The 27,135-nt window shown below is 42.5% G+C and overlaps 1 protein-coding gene across 1 annotated transcript in view; it reads right to left on the bottom strand.

The window, feature by feature from the left end:
* Positions 1-27,135, bottom strand: part of map3k5 (mitogen-activated protein kinase kinase kinase 5) — a 66,725-nt gene that overhangs the window by 28,554 nt on the left and 11,036 nt on the right. The window contains exons 2-7 of the mRNA XM_041958308.1: positions 20,043-20,182; positions 17,632-17,655; positions 11,143-11,336; positions 7,709-7,877; positions 5,673-5,779; positions 1,209-1,379 (exon numbers count right to left, since the gene is read on the bottom strand). Coding sequence (XP_041814242.1) covers positions 1,209-1,379; positions 5,673-5,779; positions 7,709-7,877; positions 11,143-11,336; positions 17,632-17,655; positions 20,043-20,182 — 805 coding nt within the window. The remainder of the gene's footprint in view (positions 1-1,208; positions 1,380-5,672; positions 5,780-7,708; positions 7,878-11,142; positions 11,337-17,631; positions 17,656-20,042; positions 20,183-27,135) is intronic.

Below are 27,135 nucleotides of genomic sequence, written 5' to 3'. Positions count from 1 at the left end.
AAGTTAAAAAATCAATAACGAGAAAATTCCAATAATTATTGAACAAAACTTAACTTATTACTTATCAATTTTTCGACTTGAACCACCTGACTATGTTGTTCCTTTCAGAAAATGTTTTCTAACATTCAACCTTCACACACGTTGAGGCTTAACTGGCATTTTCACTCTTGAATCATTGTGGTTTCGTCTTCTATTTTCAGCTGACGGGACAGGAAACTCCAGTGGTAACTTAAATAGAAGAACTAATACCACACTGTGAAAATACTCTACTACAAGTAAAAGTACTGCATTCAAAACTTTGCTTAAATATGAGGTTTATTGGATGTTTCTGCTGCATTAATGTGTGTTTTGCATTTTCCTGCTGTAGATGTTTAAGGTTTGGCTAATTTTAACTACTTTATTGACTGTTGGCTAGTTTAATCAGCCGCAATGCATCAGATTCTATAAGATCTTCATATGTTTGTGGTGTTGCTGTCCTGTGGAAACCACGCATCTCCAAAAGTTTCATGAGGTTCGAAAAACAGCCTGTTTTCAGCAGTGTGACGATGCATGATCCAGCTGATCCAGGAGGCTTTTTAAAGAGTTTATTTAGCTTAGGAAGGAGGAACGTTTTTCTCAAGCCATAAAGGAACCGATCATCCAGGACGGGTACGAAAAATTGCAATCTGAAAAGTAACTAGTAACTAAAGCTGTTATACAAATGTAGTGGAGTATAAAAAGTCCAATATTTGCCTCTGGGATTTGGTGCAGGAGAAGTGTTCAGCTGCATTAAATGGAAATACTCTCGTGAAGTTTGAGTAAACGTACACAGTTAGATTCCACCACCTCTGCATGCTTTTCTCATGCTTTTGCAAGCTAGCTTTAAGGCGGAACAAGTCTTGCGACCTCAAATCCCCTTTTGCATGTCACTGTTGTATGTAGTGAGTTGTCGTTTGCACACTTGTGGCTTGCCTGTTTCCTTGAAAGACAAATAGTTTTACTTGTCCTACAACATCTGTTAAAAAATAGATGACTGTCTGGCTCACGGCTCCACAGTGTTGGGATCCAGAGAGTCACCTTAAAGGCCTCTCTCATGTATCTGGCCTTTGAAACATCTCTTCTCACAATATTTACTGTATATGCGACTCAGTGTTTGGAGGAACCAGCTGTTTGACTGAGCAGAAATGTCACACATGCACGTACGCCGACATCCTGCCCGGCTGTCTCACCATTGTGTGCCGCTGTCTCTGCTCTGCGTGTCAGTGAAGTGGGACTCCAGGAACATGTCCTTGTAGATCCGTCCCACCAGGCAGTACATGTCCGAGGCTACCTGCTCCTCGCCCTCCACCAGGGGCAGCATTATGTCCAGAGCCTTCTGTCTGTCGCCTGGCAGGTTCCTCCTACACCCAAACACACACAATGCAACTTGTATTAGATAAAAGTGGATATACTGTACAGTAGAATCTGCAGATACTCTTGGGTGCATAAAATAATCTCTGGTTTTAACAAAGTGAATCAAAACAAGCAGCATGGCGTACGTGCTTGTGTGAGCACATACAGTAACTACGTGTTTGTTTGTATGTGTTTGTGTTTGTAGCTAGGGAACAGCTGCATAGCAATTGTTGTGGGACAGTGATACCTGGCACAAAGGGGGGCATCAGGAACCCAACTTAAACTACTGAGGTCACTGTGTTCATTTGAAGAATCAACACTTACACTTATTTAGCACAGTTAACTTCCAACTTGTACTGCAGTGGATCATTCAGGTGCTGAAGCTTCAGTTATGACTAAACTGTGAGGAAACAATAGAGGCTTTACAGTATAATGGGTCAGCCATTCAAAAAAAAAACAAAAAAACACAGTGAGACGAAGGAGGAAGGAGTCTCGCAATGAACTGCAGCCTCTCCGGGTGTTAATTAACTGAATCGCATGGAAGTCTGCTCGTGAAAGCTTTTACATTTCCTGTTCTGATCATCCGAACAGAAAAGTGTGTTTAATGTGTTTAATGCTTTTTCTTCATTAGAAATAAAACATCAGTGCAGCTGGGTTGCCAGCATGAGCAATCAGGGTTGGACAATGAACCAAAAACCAAAAAACTGCCAATTTTCAGAGCAGTTTCGAATAAATCACTGGTCTGATTCACACATTTAATCAATTAGAACCTCAGTTGTCAGTTTATTAGGTACACTTATACAACAGCTCTGCATTACGTCCTCCCTTAATGGAGGCCATAATTTCCCCTTCTGATGAATCTGGTTTAGAGAGGTGTTGATTTAAATGTAAATGTAAAATCAAATGTTATTTTGGATGCTGCAGGTTTTGGTGCCGTTGACACGGCCAACCCACAGTCCAGATGCTTCAACCGCATTCTGCCGTTTAATTTAGAGGACTTGTTGCACAAATCTTATGCACTGAGATTGACAATAAAACAAACTGGAATATTATCAAGAGAAAATCCACATTATTGAAACAACAGGTGACCTCTCAGCTGCAGTGCAGAAGCACTACAGCGATAAAGTGAAGTCAGAAATCAAACAGGAGCCACTTGAGCTGCATAATTTGCCCTCATTAGTAGCCACTATATATTATTAATTGCCATAATACATTAATCAGCTAGGAAAAAGAGACCGCTAATTAAGATAATTGTCACATTTGTATATACTTGTCATACTTGTTACATAACATACGGAGAATTAATATCAACAAAGGTATTTAATATCTTCAGGAAAAAGCTGTTTCCTCATTATTATGGTGATTTATGCAGCAAAGTGTTTCAGAGGCTCGACTCTATGGTAATTTTTGTTCTTGAGTTACTGAATCTGTCAAAACACAGACAGAAACAAGTTGTGTTGTGAAGTAAAAGTCTCACACAGACACAACGTGTGGTGGATAAACATAACTCGGTTCCTCTCCAGACCGTGAAGGTTAAATAAAACATATCAGCTGACAGCTAACACCATGGAGACTGTCCAGAGGGAAGAGCGCTCAGGGACACGAGGCCTGCTCTCTCCTCATTCATCTCTATATTTCCCTCCCTCTCTCCGGAGAAGCTGTTTGGTGTTTGGATGGAGGAGATTCCTCCCTCCCTCCTGTCAGGCTCCCAGCAGCGAACCCGGCGCAACAGGGCCCTCGAGCTGCGTTCAACGCTCACACGTCCGACTCTGCGCTGCTGCAGACAAGAGGCTGAAGCCAATTAGTCCACGCACTTCTACCTGGCAGATTCATTTAGAAGCAGAGCGCCTACTTCAGACCAATCATCAAGTGTCGAATATTGATAGTCTCAGGGATTGGAGAGGAGCTGCACGCTGCTATGTAAAAGCTCAGTGCAAAGAATCAAAGTAATGATTTATACAGCTCCACATTCATTCAGGTTCAAACTCAGAATAGAAAGACTTTTCTACTTTATCACCCCACTGTGCAGCCTCATGCAACCTACAACCGTCACTCGACAGGTCTCGCTTTTTAAAGGCTACAATATAATATCACTCATTTTGTATTCAATATACTTACATCACTGGTCAATTGAAATTATGTTTTATTTATTTCAGGATGGAAAAGACAGCTGTTAGACTCGTGGGGATTGTTACACTATCTACTAGGAGAGGGCAACAAGGAAAGAATTCCCTTAGATAAAGCCATTATTTTTCACCATGGCAACGGAGGTCGGTACTAGGGCATCGAAGCGGGTCGAAGGTGGAGAGAGGCTTCATGGAGGACGTTATAATGCATATTGATATATATGAGGATATAGTGCACTTCCTGGAAACAAAATAACCAAATGGGACCGGTTTTGTCTAAGTTAGTGAATTAAATTCCTGCCACTTCATCACACTGAAGCAAAAATGATGCTAAAATCTAACACGGACAAAAAGAATTTGCAACACGCACAGAAATATGAGAGGATATGCAGTAGTTACCATGGTGTGAATGGTATGGAGAGGCATCTGTGGGGTTGTGATGGTTTGAGAGTACCATCTCAGAACATATCAGTTTGTATGTTATCACAGTATACAATACTACTTAAAGGAATGAAAACAGACTTTTTTCTTGATATGTTATGTCCTATTATAAAAAAAAGGACATATACAATAATACTCAATATTTTTAAATAATAAAATGGTATAATTTAATTTTTTTTCAAATAACACTAACACAGTAGAATTCAGTGCTGTAGATAAGCAAATGTACATGGTATGATAACCATCAATTTTCATACCACGGACTACAGGTGCAATCCTTGACATTAGATGAATGTATATAACCTCACAGTTTATATCATCATAGTACCCACTCCTGCTGTTCACCAAGACCCAGGATATGAAAGAAATGTTAACACAATATTATCACTTGCATTTTTGTGTGAATTTCAATCAAAATGCAGCTTTAATTTGGGTTCAAGACAACCAGTGCCACTTATGCAATCATGTGTGATCAAAAACCTGCAGCATCAGGTGAATCAGAGACATCAGAGGTGTGCAAAATTAGGATGACAACAACAGCACATCACATGACCATCACATGTAACGGCTACGTGTTGTAATTATAGCGACTCGTGTGAAGCTCACGACGGAGGAGGTGTCTTCTGCCATTAACACTTCTCATATGAGTTTGTCTCACAAGACGTGTCGGCGCGCTGCCTCGAGACCGCAAACACAATATCACAACCTGGTAATGGGCCAGACGCTAACAGCAAACACACAGGCGTCCTGGCACCCTGCAGAAACATTTTCCAATCTCTGCCCAATTAAAAGAACGGCACACTTTATTGCTGTTCGAGGCAGTTGCACCACGACAACCGCAGGAAGTTAACAAGAAAAGCAGCTGGTGAGAAACAGGCAGTCAAAACCTCTCTGTGTTTTACATGCGTCTTTTTCCTGAGCAGAGGAGCTGCACACAAGCTGCTGATATCACTGCTGCTTCAGAGCAGTGTAACTTATCCCATGACTACTGCTTATGAAACCCTTTCAAGAACCAACAGATTCAAGGATACAGCAACTCAGAAAGAGAAGACAAAAATCAATTATCACCTTGATGTTTGACAAATGTGTAAACTAAAAGACCATGAGCACCTCAGAGTGCATCATTGTCCTTATGCTGAGGTCTTTTATAAAGGGACTGAATTGAAATCATAACCTATACTTCAAACTAAGTCTTCTTGCAGAGATAATTTCAAGCACAAATGCAACTCAAACTGCTAAATGCTAAACGCACAAAAGTGCAGCTGGAAGTTTCAGTCAGAGGCGGTATGTGTTTTCACTTTCATTTAAAGGCAGGCGGTGCTGAGGCGAGTTTATCTTCTGGAGGTTTGTTAAACTCACAGTCAGGTCAGTTTCAGTAACATCTGTCAACGGGAAACGCAGCAGAAAGCAAAAGCCCTGCTCCTGTGGTTACCTGCAGGTTAACACGCCCTGCGTACGAACTTAGAACGATGCTTCCGACTGCTGACTGATCTTTGTTTGAAGGCGTCCCGTGCAACATCAAGCAGACACGACTGTGTACAATATTAAACAGAGATGTTACCACTTGATGCGCTGTAGCTCAAAGCTAACAATCCATAAGATCTGATGTCACCTTAGTATGCTTATCAATTTCCTCATAGTTTGCTTTGACTTTTTTGTACTTACGCACAAATCAACATCTCCTTGTCAACATTTTAAATCAAAACTGTCGAACTGGAGGTGCCTCCATCTTACCGATTCAGTGCAAAGCCGTAGTGGAACTTCACATGTGGATGAGCCATGGGGTCAAAGGTCGGAAGCTTCTCCAGGGTCTCCACCAGCTTCACGATGGACTCGTAATCCTAGACGATAAGCAAGCAACACACGGATGAGCTCCTCTCGCAAATTCAGCCCCGTCATCGCTAAGCGTTGTCGGACTGCTGTCAATTCTATCTGCACCAGCGTCCTCCAAACAACTCATCAAGGTGCTGAGCGGCTCTGAGGCCGGAGGGAGAGTTTCTGATGCCTTTCATTCAGTCTGTCTGAGACTCAACTGTCTGTTTAGCACCAAAAGCACTTCAATAATTGAGTGGCCCCTTCATCACATTTTTGTTGCTCCTACTTGCCTACGTAGTCTCTATACCCAAAGCATGTTGAATAAATCAGCATGTCCTCAATGCTTGTTGTTCTAATGAATCATTCATGAGGCCCGGCGCTGCCTGTGGTGAGTGGGAGGATCTGGACGGCGAGTGCCATCGCAATGCTGAGACTAAAGAGAGGAAAGAGCGGCAGATTTAAGACGAGCAGACCAAAAGCTTCGCCTAAAGCTCTCTGCGGGCGGTCTCTTGGCCTCCGTTTGAAAAAAAAAAAAAACTGCACTCGTGAAGAGGTGACGCCGTCAGATTGACCCCGAGGCGGTGACCTCTCTCTAACTTACAGTAGGTTCGTACAGTAGCTTCCTCTGTCAAGGTCAGGGGCATGAGCAGCTCACACAGGTCATCTGCGCTTAGTTGGCAATTTGTTTGAACTTAAGAGGGGCTGAATGTCTGATATACCCTCGTAGTTTATCCGAGAAACTTTTCCGGACGTCGTGCTGAAAGCTTTTGCACGTCCTTCATCATGTTCTCAGGGTGTGACATCAGGGCTATGACGCAGTTTGGACCTGGAGGTCAGAGGTGCATCCTGATTGGTTCAGTGATTTTCTTTCATGCATATTGAACAAGTTTTTGTCATTTTGAGATGTTACTGTCGACTTCCATAAGTCTGATAAAGACATAAACTAACTAAAAATCCATCAATGGTTTTAAGTCAGTTTTAGTCATTTTTCAAAACCAAAAACTCAAACTTTCACTGGTTACAGCTTCAATGTGATGATTTACTGCTTTTGCTCAATTGTGCATCATTGCAAATTGAATACTTTTGGGTTTTGGAAAGTTAGTGGCACAAATAAAGAGTCACCTTGGGTTCTGTTGGAATGTTTTCTTTCCATTGTGAAACGAAAATAATTACCACATTAATCGATGAAGAAAATATTTGTTAAAGGCTGTCCACACCAAGAACAGCAACGACAAGGACTGCTGGGATTACTTTAAGAGCAATTTATAATGACGCAGTGAAGAAGAAGGCCGTCTGGGATGCAGCACCCTCGGAATCAGTGGAAAGTGTTTTCTTATTACTTTTAATGGCGATGAAGAAACTTGGCTATTGTGGTATACAATATCTTAAAAGCTAGGCTGCAAAGTACATGACACAGCCCTTTATTTAGCTTCATTATGTGAACTGTGTCCACATTCTTGTATTTTAATGGGTGTGCGTGTTTTCTTCTGTTTTATTTGTAAGGGTTTGGACTTGCAACCTTTCAATCACACGTCCATGCTGCTGTCAAACCCCCTCTCTATGAAGCACATCTAGACTTGAATTTCATAAAGAGGATTAACAGTCCCTGTGGCTGGCTGGTCGCAGCACAAATGCACGTTGCTTTATGGCACAGAACAATAAGAGGGAGCTTTTATCGCAGTAAATTGATTAAAACTTGCATGTTTCTGGCAGATGCACATGTCGAAATGAGTAAAATCCATTTCCAATGTGCTTACTGTCTTCAGTAAAACAACAGGAAGCCTCATTGTGGATTTACAGACACAGCAGCACCAACATTATCATCGGCATCTTACCAGCAACTACCAGTTTACTCCACCAATTATCTGATTTATTCAATTAGCCTGAGGGAGGACACTTAGCCCGACAAATAACAACATGTTGAAGTTTGGAGACGCTGCACAGAGCAGGCTCACCTGGATGTCCCTGTATGTGAGCAGCAGGTTGATGACGATGTCCACCGAAAGGCACTCCACGTTGTCCAGCCGCTGCTGGATGCGGCTCAGCTCGGCGGCCAGCTCCATGCCAGTGTACAACTCCCGAGCCCTACGGATCTCATTCAGGATCGTCTCGCGGAAATACTGGCTGTGAGACAAGAAAACATACAAGAGAGAGATTAAAGGTAAATAAGACATTAACTGTATTATTCACAGTTGGTGCAGCTTGTTGTTGTCAGTCTTCCTCAGACTCAAAACATGTTTTTACATTCAAGAAGGCAAAAGGTGATGATTCTCGCAAACCTTTATTATTTTTGTAACTTCCATAACAAAATCCAATTAACACTGTTCACGTCAAATCGTTCTAGCTAGTTTAGAATCTCCTTGAGGGGCAATTCTGACATGACTGGAGTTCAAATTCATTTCCAATCATTCTCTAGTGAGAATAAGCTATTTTCCACTTGTCTTAAATGAGTTGAGAAGGATGCTGTTTAAATATTGATATGCACTTCCAGTAATTGGGATTTGAAACAATAACTGCATCTAATATAACTCTATTTCCTGTTCTGTTTTATAGATTATTATTGTGACTGACAGGAAACAAACTGCAGATAACTTTCGATTGATTTTGTGGGGGAAAGCGTACGATTAACACAATGAACTGACAGCACTTGAATATTCTCTTCTGATAACTTTAACACACTTCAAATATAACCGTTTACTGAATGTTTTGATGCAATCTTGCAAAAGGGCATTTTTTGGGTCTCCATTCACAACTCCACATGCTCCACATATTAGATTTCCTGCAGAGCTCTTGAGTGCTGGCTTTATCACTTGGTTACAGTTTCTAATTTTAATGATGATTTTGCAAAACGCATATTATATTTTATTGGTACTCTGTGCTAGAACAGCAAACAGAAAAACGTTTAGTAGAAAAACATTCCAATATTCCTTAAAACAAACTATTGAAAACAGCCTAGCTTTGGTATTGGTACTAAAACTTAGTGTTAGTATTAAAAAATTTTAAAAGATAAAAGTGCTGATGAACACCGGCTGCAGATAATTGTACCTCCCCATTCTCTTCAGTTCTGAACTTGGCGTGTCCTCGCTGCGAGTGATGAAACTAAAGCCTAAATGCCAAATAATTACATGGACTCACTCATTCACATAACAAATCTGTTCCATGTGACTTGGCTGATTAAACTTCTATTGAACAAAGTATTGTATCGGCAGAAAAACTGCACTGCTGATCATTTGCTGCAAACTGTTAGTACTTACTCTGTTCACATGATGCATTTCTTCAAAATAAAGTAATGGGGAAAGTGCGGTTTTTGCATCAGCACCAAAACAGCCAAAAGCTCATCTGCAGCAGATGATCGTCGCTGCACTCGGTGCGTCCTTGCAGGGAGTGACAGAGTAAAAGCCTAAATACCAAATAATAACTCAGCACATATGCTCTGGTCACATCATAAATCTGCTCCAAGCTGACTAGAACTAAACCTCCCTTATAATGGAACAAGGCGACAGTGACACTGACTGATATGTTGTTCTCATTTAAAATGCCAATGTTAGCCTGTGACACTATTATTACACAAAAAAACAGTGTCAGCTCATAGCACAGACCTCACAAGGAAGGATACACTCATCTCTACTTGGTAGCTCATTATAAATAGCGACTATAAATAGTAGCCCTTCACACAATGTACAGAATGTATTCTAGTCAGATAGCAGCGATGGCTGAGCTGAAAACTCTGTGCTGTGCTCACCGGTTATAACAAAAGCTTCATCAAAGTGCACGTTTTTCCTTCCTGCCAGTAAAACCTGAGTCACTGTTCAACTGGCTGCTGCATCGCCTGTTGGCAGGAAAGCCTGAAATATTACCCCAGCAGCTGAGGCTGCTGATCTTTTTTTTTTATTTTTAATTTACTTATTTTTTTAATGTGGATCACCACGCAAGTCAAAGTTGAGGATTGCACCACGTGAAAATAATTACAGCAAGTAAAAATAGACCGAGTGGGATATTAAAACAAAGGGTCACAGCGCGGCTCGTGCATGAACACCTGTGAGCTAAATTTTGCTCCCTGGGAACTTGAAGAAATCACACTATAACGGCTTCCTCATCTGCCGTGCGCCCGCTTCATGAACCACCATCCAGCTAAGCCAGCATGTAAATGATAAAACAACCAACTGAACAATGTTATCCCACATAGCCATTGTTTGCGGACATATAATGAAACACTCTGGGTATTTCACATGTGTCACTGCCTTCAGGGGAACTTCTTGTTAGCAGGAATAGCTTTAAATAGCTCTTTTCTCTTGCTTCCCCGTGCTCAAATCATTAACATTTTCGCGACGGGAAATAACCTTTTAACGCTATTCAGCCCCACAGAGCCACAATTCAGAAAGAGATCTGACTGTTTGGCATTTTTTTAACCATGTGTGAATCATTTATACCATACAATGTTATGATTTCCTTAAAAACAGCATCTAAAACTGTGACAGAGAGCGAAACCTAAACAGCTAGCTAAAGCAAGGCAGATGTAGCCATGGCTAGCCTTAGCTAAAGAAAGCTACAGCTAGCTTAAATTTACTTACTGTGTTTTTTTGTTGCTGGCTGTGATCCATGAAATATTAAAATATCCACTTTGATGAACCAACATAATTCAGTGTGTTATTCTACATGAATAAATGAGGCATTATCAACCATGTCAGATAAAACCCAGCTAGCTAAACTCTTGATGACGCTAACTAGCGCTAGCTTTGCAGAGGAGCAGCATAAAGTGCCTTCTTAGCTTTTGATTGAAGGCATTTATGTGATTGGGTGCGATGAAGCTACCCTTAAATCACATATCTAAATGGATTAAATTGCAGATTAATTTGTTATTAGTTGATATATTGTTACCAGGAATATTAATATTAGCAAACAGAGATACATAAACATTTTGTTTGTGGATACTTTGTTTTCCCTTGAAGATTATCCAAAGGTTGTGTGCAGCCTTTGCATTTTTTATGCAGGTTCTTATCAGGCCAGACATGCTAATTTTATGCATGTTATATATGCTGTGCTTCTGTAGTTACATGGTCTCTGCCTTTGAAGAGCAGCGCTGACCTCAAAAACAGGATGTTTATATTGTTTAGCATGCCTGCTTATGTGCAATGCATTTGCTGCGACGATGAATAGCATGATTAGCATGTGTGTAGGGGGATCTAATTACGATTCATAAAACATTCATTCAAATTATAATTAATGAAAGGCATAAAAAAACAGATGAAGTGCAGCATATGGTATATGCTACATAGAAAATGGACTAAATGAAAAATGCACATTGGGAAATTCAATGAAAAATGCACAGCACCGTCTAGTTTTTGATCCGGGCCGCCCACCGTCGGCCCTTCCTCTCAGGCCTACTTACTGGGAATTGGCCTGCGACACTTTGAGCAGCTGGATGAAGCGGTCGAGCAGCGGCATGCAGATGGGCCCCAGCAGCATCTCGAAGCTGGGCTGCATCAGCTCGGTGAGGCCCTTCATCAGGCTGCTCTCGCAGCAGTACACCTTGTTGTGGGGCGTCACCATGTACGGGATGAAGGTGTAGTTGGCCGAGCATGTCTGTTGAGACAGGAGACACAGTTTTGGAAAAGAGCCAATATATTTAAGCATCGGAGGACTCTTTTTGCACGACACTGTGGGTTTGGTGTGAAAGAGGCATAAGCAATATTTCAGCCAAACGTGGGCGTATCGTTTAGAAGATCCAAAAGACTTGGGAATTAGATTAAATGTGGCTCAAAGTGGACAAAATTACATTCAGTAGCTTTTGATGATATCTGCATTTGAATCTTCACATCTTTATTTTTGTAGTGCTTCAAAATTTCAATTTAGTTGACAAAACAGTCTGAACACAAGGTCCATCTGGCTCCCCTCCTTTGTAAATTTCACATTTTCTGAGCACTTTAGTTTTAGATTAGATTCAGAGTTCATCCCTGACCTCCTACTCCTCTCCGCTCGAACTCCATCTGCTGAAGAAGATTGCTTGTTACTGTCAAAAGCTCCAGAATAGCCAGTAAATAAACCTTGTGGTGAAACTGTTGTGTCAGCTACTATTTCTAAGGCCGAGTGTGAACTTTCACTCTTTTCCAACATGGACAAGAAAATGAAATGCAAACAAAAGGACAGTTCTATGAGGACTGAGTGACTCCATCTGCTGAGGAAGACTGTGTGATATGATCGAAAGCTCCACAAATGTTTTGGAATTGACCTTGTGGTGAGATGCTTTTGCAAACTACTGTTCAATGCATGTGCTGAAGTCTAAACAGACACCGATTCAGACCTCTTGGAGTCCAAATGTTAAAACACGGCAGGTTGCAGCTACATGTTATGTGTATCCTTTGTTCTATTTCTATATCCTTGTTATTTCTGTTTTAAAACAGGTGCATTTACAAACGTTAATGCAATAAAACAGTAAAGAACTTATGAAATACTGTCTCTTTATTACGTTACTTACATGCAGCTCTCTCAGAGATGGTTAGTCATTTCCTGTATCTGTGTCACGTGGGTTTCACCACTGCCCCGCCCCTTCCATCAAAATCTTTTTTGGATTTTTTTGTCCCATAGTCACCAAACTAAATATTGGACATTTTTTCATAAGCCACATACCTGCTGAACAGTCTGGCACTAAAAATAGGATTTTTCCGTCTTAGCAACACACTCTTGCGAGATCCGGTAACACAGACATCCCTGCTTGAAAAGCTTGAAAGCAACATTACTCATATTAAGACAGCAGATAAAAAGAAGCTGCAAAATAAGGCGCAAACATTGAATTTATCTCGTGTTTGTTTTGACATCCATCTACATGATCCCGAGATTCCACCAGGCATGTCTCTGCGATGCGTTTTTGTTCCGCCCTCTACCTGGCTGCTAACCACACCTGCCTGATTTTGCTGGTTTGATCTGATTTCTCCTTGATATTGTGTTTGTGTATTTTGTAGTTAAACAGTGTCTGTTTTTGTCTGTTTTAATTGTTGTAATTATCGTTGATGTGTGACTGGGTGTCTGACTTCCTGTCTGGCTCCATCTGGTCTGTGCTGATTGACGTGTCAGCCGTCAAAAACAAACTCCGTGCGAATCCTCCACGGAGCAGATAAACGGAGATGGAACATGCGCGCTGGAACCGCACGCTATCAGCTCTATGAGGCGTGTCGTGGACGGAACACGGACGTCACTCGCCGGGTGGAATTTAGGGGTAACATTTCCCGCTGAGGAGACAGGAAGTGCACTGGTGCAGCTTTTAATGCATCATCTTTGTTATAGAGCATCTTTGGCTCGATTCTATTCTAGTTTTGCCGATACCGAGCTATCACATGTCTTCATAACCTAAATCAGAATATAAAGTACCATAAGCAGTTAAAGATATCCTTATACAGTACAGTAAGTACAAACCGTCATTAAACAAATAACTTAAATGTAAGTAACAAACACTGTTGATGTATTTTATAGACACTGTATAGTAAAACATACAGTTAGAGAGGAAGCAGATTAGCCTGGAGGAAGTCTGAGCTGTTTCCCCTCATTGAGGCGCTTTCAGGTAATGACATGAGGCTTAGGCTCTGATCTCCCTACGCAGACAATAGTGTTTTTATGCGGCGTTGTCTTCACTGAACCAGTCTAAACAGGCCGCAGCCACGAGGAGAGATGTGCATTCATGGTGAGAGTCCCATTAGGAGCTGCTTTCTTGCAACCACAAACACTAAACAGAGGCGCACTTGCAGATTCCACTTGTTCATGCAGCCTTTTGCTCTTGAAAATCAAGCAGTAGTCTCGCTGCTCACCCCGTGCAAAGCTCGGCCCTGTTATATGCCGCAGCTGTACCATTCAGGAGTGACTGCTTTATTCTTAGCCGCTGTTAGCGCTCTCCGTTATTTACTTAGCTCTAATTCTAGACATCTGTGTTTCGTCTGGATGTAGATTTCTGTATTCTGTATTTGTTTTAACTTCGCATTAATCTCCGGCAGCCAGCGGTTGTGATGCTCCTGTTGCGGTGGCCTGTCACCGCCGAATAAACAAAGGAAACACGTGCGTGTGGTGTTTTACAGACGGCACAGAGAGAAAGAGACAGAGAGAGGCAGGAAATCCACCACTGGCATCCTCAAGAAGCAGCCGAGGTCTTTTCAAGGAGAGAGCTATTCCCAGAACGTCAGATGTGTGGTGGAACAGAACATGAGAGCGTCTGAAGGCGGTTGGGCTGTTACCCAGCTGCATCCTGACAGCTTTTAATATTCTATCGTGGTTCCAGCTTTTCTGCGGCCTCTTTGAGAAAACACACTGCCCAGAGAGAAAAAGGAAGTGAAAGGAAGGTGCGGTGTCGAAGCGAGGAAAGCCATCCGCGTATCACTACTTCCTCCCCTGCAGCAGCGGGTCATGACATCACCGCCTGCTGCAGCGGCGGTGCATGCATTTCAAAAATAAACCTGTGACCCCTGTTCATGCTAGGTGTAACCAGACAGGTTACAAAAAAAAAACGCTATATTTAGCTCCTCTGCCTTTGTGTGATTCATGCTGTCACGGGGGTCACATGACAGGTTTGTTTTCACAGGGTGATGCATGTTTCAGAGCGACTGCAGCCCCAGCTGACCTCCGCTGGGCGCTCACAGGTGACACGTTACATGTGACAGCACTGGCTGGGGGGGGGGGTCTGGTGAATGTGGCTGAAAATGACTCAGATATTCGGTAAGTGACTCATCTGGTTTGGTCCATCTGTCCATTTGCAGTTATAGCAGGACAGTATTGGAGCTGCATGCCCAACCACTCACCTTCACACAGACACACAGCTGACCACAACTTGATGGCAGTGCTTAGTTTATATGACTGCTCAACCAGTCATTGAGGAAGTAATCACCACCCATGGCCTCCTCCACCCAGGCTTTAAAGGTAGAATGGGCTGGATTTGTTGGCCCCCCCTGCGTGGGTCATCAAAGCCAGAAGGACCCGCCACCCTGATTGGCTACACACCGCCTGCCTAAAGGCTGATGCCCAGAAACGCCTGAACACAGCAAAATAAGAAAATACCTGCAGGATCTCTGCAGTCATTTCCACACACTTCTCGTGGGTCATAAGTGATGATTGAGATCATGTTTTGTCATGAGTCTATACACTGTTTTTAGGAAAATCCTACACATTCTGCCTTTAAGCTCTGTGAGCGGCAGATCCGAAACCATGCCAGTAGGTAGCTACAGTCAATGACTTTGCACCAACACAGACAAAGCAAGATGCACGCAATTACAGTAATTGGTAATACACCAACAGAGGCCAATTACCCGGCTTTCCACTTTCATGGTGGGTAGTTAAACGCACTTAACAATTAACAGCACATGCTTTTGTAACAGCAGAGGATAATCGGACACTGCTGCACCGAACTGTATTTTAAAGCATTTGTTCTGACGGCAGAAATGAACTGCATCAGCACGGAGGGGTCTGCGGTTAAAGGGCACCTGAGTGCAGGCGGAGCAGCTGTGGCTGTCAGCCTTTGGATTTCTCCACGTGGTCTTTTCTTCTTGCGCAAGAGCAAAAGTTGAACAAACAACTAACGAGCGAAGGCAAGCGAAGACATCCCACATATGTTGTGGGATTACAGGTTACGTAAGAGGAATTCCTGTTCTGGACTGAAACACCTGACTCCACGGGAGCCAACAGGTGAGCGTAATGTTGGTTGCTGTTGTTCTTGCTCATCTGGTTTGGGGTCTTTTAGCATCACATCATGCGTGAAGCCATCATATGAATATTTAAGACCTTTTGACAGGGTTCTTGTTTAAAACAAGTCACGTGACAACTGTCATCCAACAAAGTCTATGATCCCTGCTTTTGCTTACTTCTGTGTGTAATTAAGGACCTACTGTTTCAATAACTCGAAGCGGTAAATCTAGAAATACTGGAAACTGCACATGTGTCTTGTGAGAGTGGAGAGCTTGACAGGCTGAGCAACAGTGACTGAGCTGGGGAAGGGTTAGCATGACTTAGCTATTTTGATCGTTTCTGTCCTTGCCTGCTCTCTAATTTCTAAATAAACAGTGTCTATACCTAATCTGAGGGCTCTAATTCTAAGGCTTAATTATTAAGTTTGAGTGACAGCAGGCTAAATGCTCTGGCTTGTGTGCTGACTTGCAGAAGGCAGGTCCTGATGTCACCACTGAGGATGTTTGCCATCGGCTGCAAGCTTCCTTGTGTCCAGTTTACATCTATATGAATGTGCTATGTGCAATTTGTGTCTGTGAATTCTTGGCAGTATATTTTTATGGTAATTTTTCTTATAGTTCCTTGTGGCAATGTATATTTTTTTATATATATTTCCCTTTATTTTTTTCTCTTATATAAAAATGTACATATACATAGTCAGCTTTTATTTAGTATTTCTCTATTTCAGTTGCCATTGATCTACCATTACCTGCTGCCTGTAATACCCAAATTTCCCCAGCTGGAGATTAATAAAGTCTATCTTATCTTGTCTATCTTATCTTATCTTATATATATGAACAAAGTGATGTTCAAAATGCATTTTAAGATGAAAAGGTAGAGTGCTTCCATGGGAATGGGAATGAAAATGCACATGCAGAGAAAACAGCAACAACACATTCAAATGTATGGAAAATGTAATAAACTGATCAAAAACTGTGCAGATATTGCACTTTTAAGTGCACTTTGACCTGCACGGAGGGCAGTTAAGTGGCCTAAATGAAGCAAGAAGGCGAGAAAAGGAAGACGTTGAGTGCATTTAACGCTCTCATACTGTGAGTGATAATCTCTCTCCTCACAGAGTCAGAGTCAGAGATCGGTACGTTTCATGCAGCACAGGTCCTCTTCCTTCCACTCTGAAAAGCCACTTAGGAGAGCTAAGCCTCTCACCTCACTCCTGAACATGGACTCCTCCTTCCTCTTGTGCCTTAATCACACTTTGTTCTAGTGCGGAGTTGAGCTGAGTTAACAGAAAATTAACCAGCAACAATTTTGAAGAAATTCAAGAAAAACATTTGTTAATTCCAGCTTTTCAAATTAGAATAAATGCTGCTTTTCTCTGTTTCATTGAATTATTTTGAGATTTGGCTTACTGGCTGGCCAACCGGCACCACCACGGGCTCTGGGAAACTCTGATATGTATTTTTCTCCATTTTCTGACATTTTATTAATGCAACTGCCAAAAACAGAAAGAAAAACAGTATGTTAAAAACATCCTTACACTGATGCAGCAGCAGTAGTCATTTAGGAGCCCACTACACTATCTGCTGCTATAACAGGACTCATAGGTGGTAAATAATGACAACACTACTGGCTTTCTTCTCTGCAGCACACAATCTGAGACACTGCCACAAATCAACAATGCACATTTCCAACTAAAAACACTGTACATATGTGCAGGGACTTCACTAAAAATGACATATAGCAAATCATGTGTTTAAGTCTCAATCAACTGCAGATTATATTAGGGACTAAAGCAAGGTGTGAGTCAGTAAAAGACAGGATTTCCTTGGCTTTAGGGCAGCACCTTATTTGAATGCTGCACCTTTTGCAAGTCAAATTTTCAAAATGCTCGCGTCTTTGCAGCTCATGCTCGTGCAGTCACTGTCGCCCATCAAACAGCAACATCATCCGAGGAAAGCATCTTGATAATGGCAGAGAAGATGTTTTTTATTTTGCATGTCTGTGAAGCATTCATCACAGCGTCTCAACAAAAGCGGGCTGCACGACCTTTGTAGCACCACGAAGAGAAACATAAGGTGTTAGACACTGCGCTCTCCGCACGCTGTAAAAAAGCATATTCTTTGCAGCACATAATATGTGTGATGTGTGAGCAATGGGTGAGTAATGTGTGAAAGGCAAATGCGAGGGGAAAAAAAAAAACATTGCTTTGTGTACTTACAGTGTTCTTCTGAAAAATTATCTCCTGGAAGACGAGAAGAGAAAAATACAGTTAGAGATTTAACAAGAACACTTTCTCCTCAGAGCAATTTTGCTTTGGACGCTGTGTGACTGAATAAAAATCTAAAAAATAAAATGAAAGTCAATACATCATATCTTAGACAGTAATATTTTATCAGCAACTATCAACAGCTGGTGGCAGTAATCCGTCTTATAGATAGTAGAAGTAGAAATGCTCCGATAAAGTAAAAGAAGAAGAACATAAGCTGCAAATATTTCATGAGGAAGGAAATGCAATGTTCAACCTTAAGGCTTTGTTTACAATGAAAGCTCCACAGAGGATGACTTACATTAGGCAAGAAAGAGACACGTTTCTGTTATAAAAAGTGTAGAATTTGACTTTATTTAATCATCTACGCATTTAAAACCTGTGACAGAAACATTTTAGAGTCATTTCAAGTCAGAAAAGCACAAAAACTCTACTGTCTGGGTTAGGGTTAGCTTCACTTCCTCTGTACACAAAGCAGCTTAAGGCCTCAGTATGCTTCACATCCAGCGCTTCTTGAATTGCTGATGACAGCGTCTGAAGCCCCTTTTCGCGGAGTGCGGTGGCGGTTTGGATGATAATCTCTGTAACTTTACGAAACACAATCACCCCCACTTCACGCAGTGATTAATAACTGTAGGTGTGCAGAGCTGTGAAAGTAGGTTGAACTTTTCTCTCAAGGTTCATTTCATTCATGACAAAACTACGTCCATGTGTACTTGCTTGCACAGACTTGTTTTATTCTTCAAAAAAAAAAAAAAAGAAAAGAGAGGAAAATAAATATATATCTGTTGTGAAAAGAAGCATGACCGGCATGGGCACACCAGGTACACAAAGACCCCTTTAAGGTCCTGGTGTGTTTTTTAAAAGGAGTATCAGTATTTGAAGAAAGCCCCTGACATTAAAACAGAGCCCTTTGAATGAATTTAGCAGCCTGATAGCGATCGGAGGAAACCACCGGAGAGAAGTGGTCTTTTCAGGCAGAACGAGGCCGACTGCAGAGCCCGGCGGGCGGGCACCACGACAGACCACAGGAAGGGAAAACTCTTATTAGGTACCAGCTTACATTCGAGCAGGAAAGAATGGCATCTTAAAGTATTTTTAGAGCTTAAAAGGCAGAAATAACAGAGGAGAGAGTGCTACAATAAACCCTCCAGGCTGGCTGCACGGTGCTATATGTTGACCATACAGCGTGGCTGCTGCCTGAGGATCCCAGCCGCCATAAAAATCCTCCCACTGTGCAAACAACCCACCATAAAGGCTCCAGTGTTCCTCTGCTACAAGTCGCCTACAGCAGGAGGTTTTAAATGTGTTAAGCCTCCGCCCGCCTGAGCTACGTCTGGTCTGCTACACAGCAGCTAGAAGACTCACTGCTGTCCTACGACGACTCACAGTGCAGTACTGATTCAACATTTAGTTAACAGTATGAACTTCATCGCATTGTCTAGAAGCTCTTTCCTGGGGGAAATATGTCGGCAGTTAGCCGTTAGCTAGTCAGCATTAGCAAAACACAAGAACTAAAAAGCATGCCTCAACTAAAGTACGCACAAAATCTATTATTACTAGTGGAAAATGTCCTGGTGGTCGAGCAGCATCCCTGGTTTGATGCTGATGGAGGACCTTTGATCATGTCACACAGTTCTTTCACTCCCCCGTCTTTGACCGTATCTATGCTGTCGCTATCTAATAAATAATACATATGATTACTTCCATCTGAATTTGCATCAAACTATGAGTATAAATGAAGTAGTTCAACTTCTCAGCAGACTTTATGGAAATCCGTTATTGTGACAGATATTTTAAGATAAGATAAGACTTTACTGATCCCACACCGGGAAAATTTACTTCTTACAACAGCAAGAATAAAAAGGAGAGGTAGAAAAAAGAAAAAAGGAACAAATAGGCACAAAATAAAATAAAAAATACAGTCAACTATGGACATAAAATCAACTGTAGGCTGAAATTTAAACCTCTTTGGAGGAGGTTAAAAAGTGTCGCCTAAAGACACTTAAATTTAATAAAAACAAATAAAACATTACATACAAATGAAAAAACAGGACTGGACAGAAAGATGTAGGATGGATTACCACTTTAAAAATCACTGATTGAATAACACAATTACATTAAACACTAATGATTTTGCTTATCCACAACGAAACGAGGCCGCTGTTGACTTCCTGTCTCAAACAGCTTCATAAAGGCATTCCCTCCCATCAAATTACTGACACGCTTCTGTGCCGCTGCCACCAAATTACATTTCTGTCAATTCACCGCCTCCTCCTAAATATAGCCAAGGTGATTGTTCGGTTCGTGCGTCAAAGCAACGAGGGCGGGGCTGTCCCGGTTTTGCGCTCATCGCGGCTTACCTGCAGAGACTGGAGGGAGTCGGAGTTAGTGTCGCAGTACAGGATGATGTTGTTGGCCATGCTGAAGCTCTCTCTGACTCCCAGGTGGTAGAAGAGCGAGGGCTGGCGGAAGGCGTCTGTCATCTCCACAACAGCTATGTCTGATGGCGAGAGGTACAGGTGTTAGGCGTCAGCCCTCTGAATGAAGAGCAACAGCGATGCTTTGCAGAGTCAGTGATTTGTATCCCATCAGGCTCTTTATGTTTATATACTGTGTAATTCTTTAAAACATCACGTTTATTTGAAGACCAACAGTGACACAGATACAGCACATGGCAAGCAAGGAAACTGAAGTGGATTTTAAGCACTGAAAGACAGGAGGATTGGCCCGGGGTCTGCAGGCTACTCAAGTTCTCCCAAACCAAACTTCTTGGACCTCTTTGTGCCAGAGGGTCCTGCTATGTTGCAACAGGAAAGACCCGCCCCAAAAAAGATGGAAGTACTCTCATTGTGTGCTGTAGATTTCCCATGAGTTCAACTAAAAACAGCCCAAGAGCTTAAGAATGCTGACACGTCCACATACTTTTGGCCATATTATAAACAGTCTGGCCTTTTAAATGTGACCATTTTTATGCTAAAACTGATAAAGAGAGTCATCAGAAGACATTATAAGACACCACTCTAAGCTCTGGAAGGTAATTAAAGTGTAATTGTTGTTGTCTTCTACTCGGTTTTCTGTAAATGATCAGGCATCATGCATCGTATCAAAGATGGACTTTCAGTAAAGCAAACATGGATTGGTCTTTATTGTTCTTTATTGTTCAGAGACACAGCGCTGAGGTCAAAGGTTAATGGGCGGATAATCAATCACAATCACGTTTGTGTGCTTGTGTTGTTAGAGGTGATGTTCACAGCAGCTGTAGCTGTCTGATGAGTCTGTTGTTAGCTATAGATTCTAGTGTCAGAGAGACAAGTGGAGCTGATTCAGAGGTGCACTCCTGAAAAACAGGACATTTCCATGGACGGCGGCGGTTTGAGCCAGCTTTTCAACACTACCGACGAATACAAAACACGCGGACTCCAGCTGGACTCGAGCACATGATCTGGATCAATAGGTCAATAGGAGTAAATATTGCCAAGTGTCACTCAAGCCAGCAGGGACTACGGCTTCTGGCGAAGGGGAGGAGAGTTCCCAGCATTGAACCAGGAGCTTATAGGAGCATAACAGACTGCTGCGGAACCAAAGAGCTCATTCAGGTGTGCTGCCGAGCCAACAGCCTGTAATCCCCCAGCTCTCGCATTTGAAGCCCGTTATGGCGGGTGCGTAGCAGGAAACACGTTCATAAAGGTGTAGATTAAGTGTTATGGAGGCATGAGGTGGGGCAGTACACGCCTCGCACCACTGATAACAACAGAAACAAATGAGGCCGGTGGCCGCGCTCCAGTAATGACAGAGGAGCTCAGGGAGTCGCAGAGATAACGCCCCACCCTGCTTTTCTCATCTGTTTCCAACTATCCACCTCTCTGTGTCAACAAACACACCACATGAGCTTAACAGCAGCCCACCGCAGCCTTCACCCCTAATGGCTAGGGCCCATCAGAGTCGGTGGGCTAGTGCTGGAGGAAAGCACAAAAATATTCAGTCATCTTGAGGCAATGGGGCAATGCAGGCACTGAAAGCATGTCAGACCACTGGTTGCTCTATTCTGACCACATGCTGGTGGCGCAGCTGTGCCTCTGCGTGGTGGTCTCGGGTGGGTTTGAACGGGAGAATCATGTTATTATCAGGTGTTGCCAGTTTATGGTTTATTTTGCACTCAACAGATAGAGCAAACAGTGAAAAAATACATTAGGAGAGCAACAAAGAAGCATGAAGAGCGCAAAATTGACCAACAGACGTCTAAAAGAATGGCTATAATAGGATTTTTTACTGCACTTAATGCTCGGAGCTCAAGTCCAATACGTTTTATTTATCTAAAAATCCCACATTCTATCATTAGATCCTCAATTCAGGTAAGGAAAACATACAGAAAAAGAGACACTGAGGGAAAAAAGTCTCTATTTAAGACTGACTTAAATCACAAAAATGAGATCTGAGTTTTGACCGGCTTAAAATAATAAAAAATTCCAGAATAAAATAATACAAATTAAGACAATGGCAGGCGAGATTAGCATAGATTTTTTTTTTATTTATGCTTTACACAGCGTCCAAACCGCTTTGGAATGAAGGTTGTATAATTAATGACTCTGCCTTCACACTGAAAGGAGCTGTTCACATAACATGGTCGCTATATGATATTCTGAATCACGTCCTCACCTGCAGTTTACTCATTAAGACTCGAGACTTGGCTTGGACTTCCCCCAAAATACTTAAAGCTGCACTAATCAATACTTTTGTGTTCAAACTGGATGAAATGACTGCGCATGATGTGAAAGCGGTCCACAGAAAACGTTGACATTTCAGCTCCATGCTGCATTTTAGGGTCTCATTGTTTTGGTTTTTTGGCCTGCAGCTTAACTGTGTTGATTCACTCCATAATAAATAAAACCATAACGGGAAAATGTGTCACTTTTGTGTTTACAGCTTTAAAAGCAGCTCTGATAGCGCCACGAACTCATCAAAGCTATTTAACGTCAATGGAATGCAACACCAAAAACAGTGAAAAATACGTTCTGTGTAAAAGCAGCCGATCACCAGATACAGTTGATGCAATCAAAGCTTGTACCACCAACCATCACAACAAATTACAGAACAAATTACTCAAAGCAGCCATGCGAACGCTCACAATCTGAACGCACAGCTGACGTCACGCTAATTCAGTGGCTTCATGGCCGCATGCCAACACAATGCTGCAGAGAGAGGCCGATCAGCGGCTGGCTGGCTGCGCCGCTGGAGAGCTTTTGTCAGTGATGAGGGGCCACGCAGCTCCTCGCACTCATCATCAGCACATGCAAATCCAAGCAGGAAGCAGACACTTGTTGTCGGCCTCAGAGGTTCTCATCATCGACCCCTTCCTCCAAACACGAGCTTTGAAAAAAAACAGCCACGCATTTTCATCACAGCCAAGTGGGCAGAGGACAGGATATGAGGGATTTTGAGCTCCGCGGCTCTGTGCAGCGATGCGAAATATCAAGAGGGTTTTGTTCTCTGGATGAGCAGCCGGTAACTTCACATCAGGATGCCTGGTCTGAGACTGAGGGCAAGCTAGGTTTCACTTTCTGACGTATACGGCGGAGAGCGAAAGTACACCTTAATCCACCCTCGCTGACCTCTTCTTAACAACCACTTGTTACTTCCATATCTGTGACGCATTTGATATCTACTCATCTGCTGCGCCATTAAAAGTCCAAACCAATGCTGACTGGCTCGCACTGGAAAAGATTAGTGCACTTTTCATTGAAGTTTGCTGGACATTAAGATGAAAAACACTTTGCATGCTACTGCAGACTTTAACTATTTGGAACAAACATGGAATAAAAGGCTGCTTAGCTTCTTCGCTTCTCTTACTCTATGCACATAAGGTGCAACTAATTGTCTGCATCCAGACAGCGCAGGTTGGCTGATGAATAAAAGATTAGCTTGTCTCATTTCTCTGCCGGAAGGAGACCCCATAAATATTGCATCTCAACCAGACTTTTAATGCAGACAGGCCATTAAAAGGCAACAGTGTTACAAACAGCTGTATTTTCTGACAATCGTGTTTTTAAGACGCAGCGATGACTTGGGTGGGGTAGTTTTGCACCGCTCGGCTTGCAAACCTCACCTGCTTCACGGGACTACATCTGAGCTGTTTGCTGTCACAGGACGAGGCTACTACGGGTGATGAATGAGGAGAGCAGCCGACTCTGTGCACGTAAGGGCGAGACACGAGCGAGTCTCGTTCTGTCGGGGGGGTCGAGAGGAGCAATCATTTCTCATAAGTGCTTTGTGCTCACAACAAAGCCCCTGAGAGTTGACAACACTCGACTGCGATGTCGTCAGTGTGGAGTATATATCTGGATGCACATGCACTGAACAGTAACATTAGAAAACCAGACCGACCAGCTGAATGCAGCGGCAGCCATACAGAAACACTTTCATCCTTAATTTCCTTTCCCACTTTAAGACAGATTTGTGACTTTATAGACTTGTAGCAGTTCTTATCTTATCTGTGCCCAATGTAGAGAGTCACTGTACAACTGCACAACTGGCCCATAATAAGGAACTGGGAGAATATCTTAACGTTTATTTTTAATTGCTAAAATTAACATTAAATCCACAACGAAGACTAAAAAAGGTTTCCCTTTCTTGAAAAGTAAAACAGGATTTATTTGGATACTATTGGCTGTGAGGTGTGGACCAATCACAACACGGCATTTCACGCAGGCCCAGACCTGTCTGTAATGCCTTGAAAGCACAGACGGGTTCTGTTGAGACAAGCTCATGAACTGACAGTGCACCGCTCTCTCTCTTGTTAAAAGTCTAATCTATGTCACCCAGCAGAAGATTTCAAATCATAAATCAACCAGACGCACTCCGTCCACAGCACGATTAACAACTAGCTGCTGTTAGCATGTATAGTAAACCTGCTAAATACAAGCATGCTGGCATTGCAATTGTGAGCATGCTTGCATGCATCAAAGCACCATTGTGCCCTTTCACTGAACCGTGTAAACTCAATATTTTAGCATTTCTGCACTGCTGATCTAACAAAACAAAGAAATGCGTGGTGAGCATTTTTCACTATTTCCCCGTATTTTGTCGATAAAATGATTAATCAACTGATGAATCAATAAGCCCGCATTACATGTACGTATCTCTAATAGAACAAACACTGTATCACTGTAACAATGAACTGCACTGCACGCTAACAAGCATTTGACTGAACAAACCAAAGGAGGAAACGCTTCCCACTTCAAAGCACTGTAGACATGTTGTGAATACACCATAACAAAATGTCACACTCCTCCAGTAATGACAGGCTACATCCAAAATGTGTTTTGCGCTCTGCCAGTTGTGTCATGATAGGCGTCTTGCCATATTACGGATAATAATCTCAAATTCACGGAAACAAACAGCACAGAAGTGGGAAAAGCACACAAACAGTGGACTGTGATTCCTGCAGGCTTCGGCAGCGGAGCATCTGAACGTTTCTGGAGAGCGTTCAGATGTCGTGATTGCTTACCGATGCAACAGCACAACTGAGCGCGTGCCAATGTAACAGCAGACCTGCCAACATAGTGTTGACAGAAGGCTGCGTAAAGGCAGGAGCAGAGTAACTTGAGTCATCCAGTCACCGTTTTCAGCAGGCCCTGCCACCTGATCACATGTGCTCACCTCAGCTGCTGTTGCTGTCACTGCTCTCACCCAAAACCAGACGTAAACCCAGTGCTATTCACACCAGGGAGCGGTGCTTCAAACTGGTCCAAGGCATGCATAGTGATGCCCTGATAATCCTGCTACACCTCCTACGGCAGGACCTGCAACTGTTGACCAAACCTAAATTGATTCCCTCGCCTACTGCTCAAAGCAGAGGAGGAAAAGTACTTCAACACTCTCGCACGCTATTTGGCTTTCAGCAGTGCTCGGCCTGCTGCAGGTTCCCCGAGCCCAGCAGCGCCTCGGAGGGGGAGGGCGGGGAAGAAGGCGAAGAGCTGCATGAATTCACGGGGAATTGTTCTGGCGTCTCCGGTATAGATCCTCCTCAGCCCTCCCCCTGAGTGCCTCCGTCGGTTACACTAAGCGTGGAGAAGGTGGGGATGGGACTGCTCCATATCACAATCGCAGCACTGGGGGCTGTTCGAGTGGATATGGATCGTTTCAGCAACTCAAAGTGTCTTTCGTCTTTGTCTCCTGTGCTCGGAGCCAAACGGAGAGCATACATTTGTTCACAAAGAAATCTATTTTAATGAGTGTGGGCTGTTGAGGAACGTAAACAGTCAGCGCCGACAGCCTTGAGCTATAAACAACACTGAGACTGTATACATCCTTAAAGCTCGATACGGTGTTCGGAAATGCGGCTAAATAATATTCATTATTGATCAATTTGTAGACGCCAGAATGGGGGCTCATTCCTGACCTTGTCAACGCGTATCTGTGATTAAATATTCTAAACTCAAAGATCACTTGATGTCTTCTTCTCAAGGGCTTTCAACCTCACCACACAGCTTCCGTCAGCTTCATCTTATATGTTGGGTGATGACACATGATCCAAACTCCATTCGCTGCAGAGATACAGTGGAAAACTCCACTAGTAATGTAAAGTTGGTAATGGAACCCTGAATTTAGCAAGTTATGATGCAAAATCTGTATTTTTCCAATTAATTTCGTTAACTTTAAGTCAATGGAATTTAAGGAAAGAGCAAAATGTGCTCCTCACGATATAAAACAGATACTTCAGAGACTGGAAATTGCTCAGGTGTCCCACCATGAAGACTGTGGGAAGTGGTCAAATGAGTGAACCTTTAGGAGAGCAGTGAAACGAAATAAAGCTAAAATAATTTACAAAGATATAAAAACATAGAAAAAAAAGCAGCAAATCCTCACATTTGAGAAGCTGAAAACACCAAATATTTAGCATTTTAGCTGGATAAAAGACAGGAACAATCAATTGTCACAATCATAATCGTGATTGTTGCGGAGTACTTTTCTGTTGATCCAATAATTGGTTAATTGACAAATCATTTCAGCGCTACATTAGAGACAAGGGCAACATAGTAAATCCAAAATTGTATAATACTACAAGTATCACTGAATGCAAACTATGCTTATTTTGACTGGGTGATTGTCAGATGCATTGGAGAAATGGGACTTTTTAAACACAGCAGCAACACCTGAGACTGGTCCAACAGGTGGTGAGAGGTGTCTTTGTGGTGGTGCAGAGATCCTCCAGCTGGTTTTTGAGGTTTCCAAATCACTTTACTTGCTCTGTTATCCACATATCTACTTTCAGATTTACGCTGGACATGCCCATAGCAGGTGTTCAATTCAATGTTAGCACATTTTCTACTGGCGCCTTATTATTTAGGTGAAAATGTTGCATTTAAAAATTGAATTAGCATTGACAGCACAACTTGAATGTTTGTCCAAAAAATTACAACAGGTTGCATATTTATCAACAAAGCAGCTGCATCT

This window comes from Chelmon rostratus, chromosome 18 (assembly GCF_017976325.1).
Source record: "Chelmon rostratus isolate fCheRos1 chromosome 18, fCheRos1.pri, whole genome shotgun sequence".
Classification (NCBI taxonomy): domain Eukaryota; kingdom Metazoa; phylum Chordata; class Actinopteri; order Chaetodontiformes; family Chaetodontidae; genus Chelmon; species Chelmon rostratus.
The sequence above is the reverse complement of the archived record's forward strand: the minus strand, read 5'-3'. Positions and strand labels throughout refer to the sequence as shown.